The sequence below is a fragment of the Hippocampus comes genome, unplaced genomic scaffold (genome assembly GCF_001891065.2).
Source record: "Hippocampus comes isolate QL1 unplaced genomic scaffold, H_comes_QL1_v1.1 scaffold180, whole genome shotgun sequence".
Classification (NCBI taxonomy): Eukaryota; Metazoa; Chordata; class Actinopteri; order Syngnathiformes; family Syngnathidae; genus Hippocampus; species Hippocampus comes.
The window spans coordinates 1,468,411-1,479,426 of record NW_017805076.1 but is presented as its reverse complement, the minus strand read 5'-3'; the positions used below and the strand labels follow the sequence as shown (position 1 = coordinate 1,479,426).

Genomic DNA, 11,016 nt, shown 5'->3' with positions numbered 1-11,016 from the left:
TGCCGACAAGTGGATCTATTCTGAACAAGGACAGAATAGTGTCCGCCATAATATTTATTAAAAGAAAAATAAATAAAAGTCCGCGAGAGAGAAGCCCGACCCGAACCTGTTTTACTTCCGCATTCCTGTCGTTTTGGTCCGCAGCAAAAACTGCACATGTGACCGCAAGTGGGGCTGCGCCGACGCTGCGCCGGTGCTGTCACGCTCAGCGGCTTTGCACGTGTGACCGCTCCACAAAATTTGCTCCGGTGTAAAATATATCGCAAAAAAATATTTCGGTGCAGCGTCGGACCAAATGTGTGTGTGCCGTGTGAACAGGGCTTAAGTGACAAATTCCACACATTTTATCCATCTCAGTGACCATTTTGCCACTTTCTGTCAAACATAATGTTAATCAGAAGGCCCTGTTTAGACTAGTCGAGGTACCTAGAATATATGTAATGTAATGTAATGAAATTAAAATATTTTTAAAAATGCCCCCCCCCCACACACACACACATCTTTGCAATCCGCTTGGTTGTATTTATGTGATGTACAATAACATTGGTGAACAATCAGAATTACTGTTGTCCATGTTAAATACAATACCAGTGCTCCCTGGCATTGGAAAAGCTACCCATTGCTCCGGTGGCATACGCAGAGCTGTCAAATGTTACAGATCGTCAATCGATTTGTTACAGAAATCACCGAACGCTAATTTGCTACACCCATAACACTGGTTCTTTCAGGTATTATAAACCATCAGTTTGATTGCTCAAACAATATAAATCCTCTCCGTCCCTCTCTCACCCCTCACACAACTGCTATCCTTGTCCACAGTCTCGTCACCTCCCGTATTGATTACTGCAATATACTTCTTCTCGGTGTCCATCACAAATTCCTCCATAAACTTCAACTGGTCCAGAATTCTTCAGCCCAGATCATCACGAGAACCCCGTCCGTTCATCACATCACCCCCATCCTCCGACAGCTCCACTGGCTCCCTGTCAAACTTAGAATCAACTTAAAAATACTTCTCTATACATTTAAAGCCATCCATGCAAAAGCAAAGCCTTGCTCTTACTTTCTCTACAATAAGCCGCTCTCGCACAACTCCAATTGCCCCACGGGGATAAATAAAGTTTTCTGAATCTGAATCTGAATCCATAACCTCGCCCCCGCCCCACCTGAGTGATCTTCAAATTTCAGCAGGAACTCACTTCCATCCAAAATCCGCAATATTGATTCTCTTCCCACATTCAAATCCCACCGCAAAACCCACCCATTCAAAATTGCATACTCAATTTTAATTCATCTCTTCTTTTATTATTTATAATTTTATCTGTGGTTTTATTGTTTCTGTTCTTGGTTGTAAAGTGTCCTTGAGTGTTTTGAAAGGCGCTTATAAATAAAATGCATTATTATTATTATTATTATTATTATTACTACTGCTCACTGTGCAGCAGGGTTCCTTAACGAGGTAAAATGAACGAAACATCAAGGAATGAAATATTGGCTGATACATGAGAGACAATGTCTCATTGGTTCATGTGGCTTCACTTTTCCCATCACTAGGCAGAGCACGTTCCCCTCCCATTCATTTTAGAACGCACCCTATATTATAAACCAATCAGCAGCTTGTGCTTGATCGGGTTTCATCTGTGCCACCTTTTTTGGCACAGTCTGAAAAACCGAACGGCACATTGGAACAACGCAATGAGTTTCTAAATGATCAGAGTGAAGAAGAGTGCTCTCAGTGCATATTCCCGAATGCCGTCGAAGTTTTGAAATTAGTGAATAGTCATGCTTATCGGGGGTGTAACGAGACATTTTTGGACTGGTATGATACCTATCGATACAAGGCCAAGTGATTCTACACCATCGATATGTCGTCGTTTTTTTTTTAAACAATTGCATCGAATGAAGGGAAGTTCGATGTTTTGATTCAACATTTTTAATACAGTACCAATGGCTTTTCAGTAAATCAACCTGTACTAATTAAAGGTAGCTCCAAATAAAATAATTTTTTTTCAGTAGACTTTATTTTAAAAGCATCAATGTGGCCAGCATCAATGTGCACTAATCCAGTGGCATCCAATGGAACTCGGCCGTGGCGCAGACACATCCATACATCCATTAAACCGATGTATTGTTACACCCGTCATGTTTATTTGAATCATTAATATCCATCATAATAATCAAGATTATTATTTTTGACATAATCACCCAGCCCTCCTCTGCACACCGGTTCGTTTGTATGCACGAGCCGCTAATCAGACTTGGTTGAAAACAGGCAAAAAAATAGTTGGTAGGTACAGTCAAACCTCGGTTTTCGTACTTAATCCGTTCCAGAAGACTGTTCGAAAACAGAAACCATGTTTCCCATTGGAATCAATGTACAAATTTTTAATCCATTCCAAGTCAAGAAAACAACTTTTATAAACCACTTTATTTATTTATTTATTTTTTTTTTTTTGCAATTTCTCACCATAAACTGTACAAATGTAATCGGAGAGCAGGTAATATGTAAAATACTGTACAAACAAACTGTAATATGTTTTATTTTCACCAATTTTAACATTAACATACTAACATAAAAATTGAAGGAACATTTCTCTCTCTCTCTCTCTCTCTCTCTCTCTCTCTCTCTCTCTATCTGTCGTGGGGCGTGCGCCTATCCCAGCTGTCATCAGGCAGTAGGCGGGGCATTTCGGCATCCCGAACTCCTTCGCCAACACAGACACACGCACACCTGACTCATATTTCGCGATCAAATCTTTCTTCAATTCTATAGTTTTGCGCACTATTTTTCTCTTTTCTTCACCAGGTTTACCACTTCCACTTGCTTTCTTTGGTGCCATGATTAGGGGCTGATACACGAGGCAAAAATAACAGTCCGATATTACGTAGTTCTCACCAAACATGTCTGCTTTAAAAAAAAAAAAAATCTTTATTGAACAATACAAACTCGTCTGCTCACAATGGACACTACACGAGGAAGCTGTTTCTGTATGATTATTGCATAATAATGAGACACCGGACACCAGAGTGTTGATTATGTGCCGCTGTATTGAAAACTGCCGGCTGTAAACAAACTCACGCACTTCACCCGTGCTGCTGGGGCAAACCATTCTCAAAAGAGGGGGGTTTCACTCCCCCAACAGAAGCGTCTCACCAAACACGTCTGCTTTTTTGTTTTTTAATCTTTATTGAACAATACAACCTCGTCTGCTCACAATGGACGCTACAGGACACCAGAGTGTTGATTATGTGCCGCTGTATTGAAAACTGCTGGCCGTAAAAAAACTCACGCACTTCACCCGTGCTGCTGGGGCAAACCATTCTGAAAAGAGGAGGGTTTTACTCCCTCTAACTGAAGCGTCTCACCAAACAGGTCTGCTTTTTTAAAAAAAAAATCTTTATTGAACAATACAAAAACGTCTGCTCACAATGGACGCTACACAGGAAGCGAAGCCGAGAGGAGTGAAGTGACACATTCATGTGCACTCAGTTAGTTCGAGAACCGAAATTTGTTCGTCATCCGAGGCATAAAAAACTCAATTTTTGTTCGAAAATCGAATTGTACGAGAACCGAGACGTTCGAAAACCGAGATTTGACTGTATTACCAACACACCAATTGCAGCCGCTGTCCACTCGCCACCTCGCCGCTCGTACTTGTTTCTGCCAGGGCAAAGAATCGAAATGTAATCATGATTTCTATTTTGGCTTTTCACGATTATAAAAACATTTCAACTGAAGAAAAATCATTAATGTTCCGAATGGCATGGTGTGTGTATGCAAGTTCCTGCATTATTAGAGTACGTTGAATGCATCTGTTTTGCTTGCTGCAGCAGCGAGTTCTTCTGCATTCCCTGAGCGTGCTTTAAAATATTTATTGATGCTCCAGTTGGTCTTGTCTTGAAAATTAAACCCACAACAAAAATAATAACACGCATTGTATATTTAAATACAACACACACTCCGTTTTAGGATTATTGACACTGTAATGCTAATTATGAATAGCAAACGCCATAAATGGAGTAGCACAAATTAGCAGTAGAATTAATGTGAGGGATTCCCCTTCAAATAAGAAATATTCACACACAAAAGCTGTAGTAACACATATTGTACAGACTGTTAATATAACAATGCTCACAAAGACATACTTTTCCTAATCTGTGCAAACCGAGTTATTTTAATAAAGTTCAGTCGCTACTTTCTTCCTTGTTAATCTTAATGTACAGTAAGTCTATCTCCATGCATGCACCACATCACCCCGACGAGACCAAAACAGCCAAGTCTTTATTTTTATATAATGTTGTTATTATTATTATTATTATTATTATTATTATTATTATTATTGTAAATGTGGCTTCTGGTTGTTCTTAGTTATTTTTTATAATTGAGTTTTGGTTGTTGAATAAATGCAAAGGGTGCGTACGGAAATTCACTCTGACGACTATGAGAGTGTGTGTGTGTGTTTGGAGAGGCAGAGCTTGTGATGGGCAAAATGACAGGGAGCTTCAAAGCTTGTGTAGAGTAAAAGTGGGCATGGAAAATGAAGTCGGGTTTGGAGGCGCGGTGTCAGTGACGCTGTAGTCACATGGCCACCTGAACCTGATGTTTCGTGTGGGGCAGTGCGTGTCGAGCGGAAAAGCTCACGTGACGGGGTACGAGTGCCTGCGTTCGCTGGTGAGGTCTTCAGCAGTGTAAATCTGGCGCCAACGTGAAGCGACTCTGACTTCAGGTACTGTATTCAGTTTTAGAGAGAGTGAGAGGGGGAGGGAGAGAGAGAGAGAGAGAAAGAGAGACACACACAGAGACAGAGAGAGAGAAAAAGAGATTATGGGGAGTATTTGCGAATTTTTAAATCTTGAGTTAGCTATTAAATTAATGTAATTTGTCATTCCGGTAGTTATCCATTCCTTCATTTGGAGACACAAAGGGAGAAAGTTAAGCTATCGTCAGTCACACAGTTCAGTTGTGTATAGATAAAGAGTTGAGATTCAGTCATTCAATTTAGTTGCAGTGCAGTGTGTACAGAGTATTCGGAATAGTTTTCGTCAAACATCTATACGCGGTCGGAATTTGGAGGGACATTACACAGGCTTTCATCACCAATATAAACCGCAAAACCACTCCGACCACAATAACATAAGCCGGTCCACATATTTCCACCGACGTAATATAAATCCTCTCCGTCCCTCTCTCACCCCTCACACCACTGCTATCCTTGTCCACAGTCTCGTCACCTCCCGAATTGATTACTGCAATATACTTCTTTTCGGTGTCCATCACAAATTGCTCCATAAACTTCAACTGGTCCAGAATTCTTCAGCCCAGATCATCACGAGAACCCCGTCCGTTCATCACATCACCCCCATCCTCCGACAGCTCCACTGGCTCCCTGTCAAACTTAGAATCGACTTCAAATTACTTCTCTATACATTTAAAGCCATCCATAACCTCGGCCCCCTCCCCACCTGTCTGACCTTCAAATTTCAGTTCCCTCTCGTTCCCTCAGGTCCTCATCTTCCCTCTACCTCTGTGTACCCTCTGCTCGTCTCAGCACGATGGGGTGCAGAGCTTTCAGCCGCTCTGCCCCCAAACTCTGGAACTCACTTCCATCCAAAATCCGCAATATTGATTCTCTTCCCACATTCAAATCCCACCGCAAAACCCACCCATTCAAAATTGCATACTCAATTTTAATTCATCTCTTCTTTTATTATTTATAATTTTATCTGTGGTTTTATTGTTTCTGTTCTTGGTTGTAAAGTGTCCTTGAGTGTTTTGAAAGGCGCTTATAAATAAAATGCATTATTATTATTATTATTATTATTACTACTGCTCACTGTGCAGCAGGGTTCCTTAACGAGGTAAAATGAACGAAACATCAAGGAATGAAATATTGGCTGATACATGAGAGACAATGTCTCATTGGTTCATGTGGCTTCACTTTTCCCATCACTAGGCAGAGCACGTTCCCCTCCCATTCATTTTAGAACGCACCCTATATTATAAACCAATCAGCAGCTTGTGCTTGATCGGGTTTCATCTGTGCCACCTTTTTTGGCACAGTCTGAAAAACCGAACGGCACATTGGAACAACGCAATGAGTTTCTAAATGATCAGAGTGAAGAAGAGTGCTCTCAGTGCATATTCCCGAATGCCGTCGAAGTTTTGAAATTAGTGAATAGTCATGCTTATCGGGGGTGTAACGAGACATTTTTGGACTGGTATGATACCTATCGATACAAGGCCAAGTGATTCTACACCATCGATATGTCGTCGTTTTTTTTTTAAACAATTGCATCGAATGAAGGGAAGTTCGATGTTTTGATTCAACATTTTTAATACAGTACCAATGGCTTTTCAGTAAATCAACCTGTACTAATTAAAGGTAGCTCCAAATAAAATAATTTTTTTTCAGTAGACTTTATTTTAAAAGCATCAATGTGGCCAGCATCAATGTGCACGAATCCAGTGGCATCCAATGGAACTCGGCCGTGGCGCAGACACATCCATACATCCATTAAACCGATGTATTGTTACACCCGTCATGTTTATTTGAATCATTAATATCCATCATAATAATCAAGATTATTATTTTTGACATAATCACCCAGCCCTCCTCTGCACACCGGTTCGTTTGTATGCACGAGCCGCTAATCAGACTTGGGCTTGCTCAGCCCAGGGCTGTAGCTGGTCATGCCCAAGGCAAACTACAGTCATGCCCGCTTCACCGGACCCCCATCTACTATTGGTAGTTCAATTTTAACAAAATGTGAGTTATGTTTTGTACTTTACTTCCGCTTCTTGAATATGTCACAATGATCTAACAAGATTAGCTTATTCTATTAATATTTCCCGTCAGAGATTTTGAATATGAATATTTATCAACTAAAAAATTTGAATTTCTTAAGACTATCATTTTTCCTGAGTTAAAGTCCTTAAAATCTTTTTTGTGGATTATTAGACAATGAGAGAGTCAACTCAGCTATTTTACGGTGATTGATAAAAACGACATTTAATCAACATTTAATGTGATTTACCATTTCAATCACTTTTATACTCTCATCTTGGTGATGAAAAGCATCACTCCTGTCATAATTTACAAATGACTGATTATAGAATAATAATGTTGTGCAATTGAACAGTATGAAAAATTATTTTAATGGTATTACACAATAAAATGCACCACAATAACTGACCCATGGTGTTCTTGGCAGCATTTAAAAAAATATGGAGATCCAGACAAATTGTTCTGGACGGTGCGTTTCTACAGGTTGACAGCTCTGTGTGTGTCTGTTGTGTTCACTGGACAAACATCAGGGCCAAGCATTTAACTGTGCATTCAAAACAGAAGTATAAAGATGATGATGAAATCGATATGCTACTTCTTCTGCTGAAAGTGTACTGTGGTTTCTTTGCAACTTCCTGTCTGCTAGTTTTGATATGTGAATTTAGACTTTTTATATCAAGGTATTACAGTTCGAATGGTGCTTCCAGTTAATTTAGTTGAAAATCCACTCATTGACGAGAACATATTGTTAAAAATGGTCGAAATTTACATAAATCATGGTATCTTCACTCTTAGATGCGAAATAAAAATACAGGGAGCTTTACTCGACCTGTAACATTAATATCGTTCTTCATATTGTCTTGGAAAGATACAGTACCGTATTGGCCCGAATATAAGACGGCCCTGATTATAAGACAACCCCCTCTTTTTCAAGACTCAAGTTTGAAAAAAAGACTTTTTGAACACCAAATTAATTTTTATACAGAAAATAATTACAGTACATCTGAAACAAATGATAATAATATATTTGAGAGAAGAAGAATGTTATTTTGCCTCATTCAAATCTTAATATCCGAAGATTTAAATATGTAAACTAACGTGCAATCACATTCGTACTGAATGGCTTCTGGTTTTTGAAATGTAAATTACATCATAACTGCCGGTTAACCTGGCCGATCTTTGACCCACTTTTCTCCAGATTGTCGCTACGTTTCTCCATTTTCTGTTATCTCTTCTATTATTTTCTTCTCTTTTTTTTCTTACCACTATTTTTTATTTTTCTTCTTCGTGCTACCGCTATTTTTATTTTTATTCTTATTCTTCGTGACAGGGGTTCGCCTGGCCTGTAGGGTCAAGTTCAGCATTCGCTTCAATGGTATTTGGCGCCATCTAGCGTCATGAATGGGTATAATGTTTCGAGCCAGAATATAAGACGACCCCCACTTTTTCAGTCTTATTTCAATGCAAAAACACCGTCTTATATTCGGGCCAATATGGTATATCATGTCTGTCCTGACGTCCACTGTGAGTTTGTTCCCTCTGTCTAAGTCTATTGATGTGTCCAGGTCCAACTGGGTGTCCTGCTGGAGTCTACCAGAGAACTGATAATTCATGGAGCCCTCTGCCCCAAGGGGCTCTGGCAGGGGTACAGGAATGATCAGGTGTGTTGATATTTAGTGGAGACTGCACATGATTCTTTTCAATAACTTTTATTTCTGAAAATATGTTGTATTTTGCCCAAAAATATAGTTTTCTTTCATGTCTGCTTGCCAATTGTTCCGATCTGTCTGTATTACATTGCGGGCAGTTTCTATTTTGTCCGTGGTTACGAATGAGTCGAAAATGTTCCACAGAGGAGCGAGCGAGCAGGTATCATGTGCTTCACTAAGTACCGCGGCTTGTGATTGGCTGACGAGATTTGACCTCTTCTCACTAATCTCGATATTGGTGGTTTCTGATGTCTATGTGTCATCCTTATTGTAAAAAAAAACAAAAAAAAAACGCTCAATGGAGCATCCCTCCGGCAGAGTTGGTAGACACTTTGGCAGGTAGACACGGCACCGTGTTTCGGCAGGGACTTCTTTCAGGCCTCCGTATCTAACCTGCTGCCGAACGCAGAATTTCTCTATGCATTTCATCTGCTTGTGGATGTTATGAACTGCGGTCTCTTTTGCTACATTCCCCTGCACGTTTTGAAGAGGCTGGCGCAATAATCAGTGAAATAATCAATAAGATAATCGATTCTTAAAAGATTAATTTGTGACAGACCTAGGTAAAATCAAGTAAAATGGGGCCATCAAGACGAAAAATACCATTCATGTTACAAAATACACATAGATTCATGTACAAAATAGACAGCAGGTGAATGTAGCATTCTGCAGAATACACACGGGGTAAGTTAAAGTGCCATCTTGCCTGTACTGAATTCAGTCGGCAAAACTGACCTTATTAACACACTGAATAAGAACATTCTATTTTTCTCTGTCGATGAAAGGAGGTAAATGTGTAACATAAATATATAGAAGAAGTACTGTCATGGAGAAAGTCATCTTATCACCTAAAATGAGTTAGCAAGTAAACATATAATTTTGGTAGCAGCACACTAATAACTGTAAGCATTAATGTAAGTCCAGTCGCTGGTGTAGGGATGATGGTGTAGTGCAGGGGTCAGGAACTCTGTTCCTTGAGAGCCATATCCTGCCTGTTTTAGATCCCTCCTTATTCCAACACACCTGGTTCCAATGATCAGCTCATCAGCAAGCGCTGTAAGAGGCCTGAAATGGTCATGAGCATTTGAATCAGGTGTGTTGCAGTAGGGAGGGATCTAAAACAGGCAGGATATGGCTCTCAAGGAACCGGAGTTCCCTACCCCTAGAGCGGGGGTCGGCAACACGCGGCTCTCGAGTTACATGCGGCTCTTTAGCGCCCCCCAGTGGCTCCCTAGAGCTTTTTCAAAAATGTTTGAAAATGGAAAAACATGGTAGGGAAATATATTTTTTTGTTTTAATATGGTTTCTGTCAGAGGTCAAACATGACACAAACATTATTAACCTTTTCCGATGCTGTAAAAATGCGTCGAATAAATATTAAATGTCAACATTTCGTCAACAAATATTTGCGTCATAGCCTGCAACACACGTTTCTATTAGCAGGACGGGATGTCAGTTAGGGGGCTGTTGTTAAAAAAAAAAACAACAAAAAACCCCAGCTGCCTTTCATGTACAATTCACCGAGGGTACTTGCTAAGAATGGGAATCTGAGCGGCCAAGAGAAGAATTTTTAAATGGTACATGTGAGCTATGATAGCACGCTGCGAAAGTGCGTCCCGTGCCTCGTTCATCTTAGCGGCCGTTACGGCTCTTGCTCATTACGCAGGGATGAGATTTTTCCGCTTTGTGGCGGAATTCCGCTTTTTTTCCAGTCAAAATGGACCTATTTTATATTGTTCCAAAGCTGTAAAAAAAATCTGGGTGGGGCGGGGGGGGGGGGGCCGGACTTTTCTTGGGCAGATTCGGGGCCCGTAATGTTTTCAAGTAACGTTTGCAAGCATCCATTTTGAATCCCGTTTATTATCGCGAAGCGTTTGTTTGTCGTTACTTCCTATATGGGCTAAAACCAATGTCTTACTTGTTGTGATTGGTCGGTATATCGGCAAATGCAAATCACAACCAATCCGTGTTCGCCTTCCTAAATCCCTTTCTCGCGAATGCCGAATGTTATCGAGACTCGCGACGAAGCTAAAGTGCGTCAGATAGATGCGGATCTGAAAAACACGTTTCGATGGGACTGGTTGGATAGAAAGCTGACGGTGTCCCCAGTAGGAAACAGTAAAGAGGAACCGTTGTGCTTGTGTCGGATTTCGTGAAAAAGCTCGATGTCGCCGGTAAAGCTCTGTGTACAGTGTGTGACGATGTCATTTATACGGATCGAGAGGATGGAAAGATTTACAGAGTCACGCAACCTCGGTGAAACCAAAAACAGACATTTTTACTGAAAAGTAACTACTCGATCTCAAAGCGCTTTTCGACAGCCTGGAGCATGTGTAAAAACAAGAGGATTTGGCTTAAAAAGAGAGTGGAAAAAGATGGAGAGGACCAATAAGCTTTTAGCGCTTGCTAAAAAGCTTAAAATGAAGAGTAAATAAAGTATTCTACCTCATGAAACTGTATATTGTTGTATATACTGTAAAGACTTTATAACTTTATATAATAAAATACATTCATAACCCATA

The 11,016-nt window shown here is 40.3% G+C and overlaps 1 protein-coding gene across 1 annotated transcript in view; it reads left to right on the top strand.

The window, feature by feature from the left end:
• The window catches only part of fanca (FA complementation group A), a 109,478-nt gene that overhangs the window by 4,695 nt on the left and 93,767 nt on the right, over positions 1–11,016 (top strand). The window contains exon 5 of the mRNA XM_019865287.1: positions 8,351–8,446. Coding sequence (XP_019720846.1) covers positions 8,351–8,446 — 96 coding nt within the window. The remainder of the gene's footprint in view (positions 1–8,350; positions 8,447–11,016) is intronic.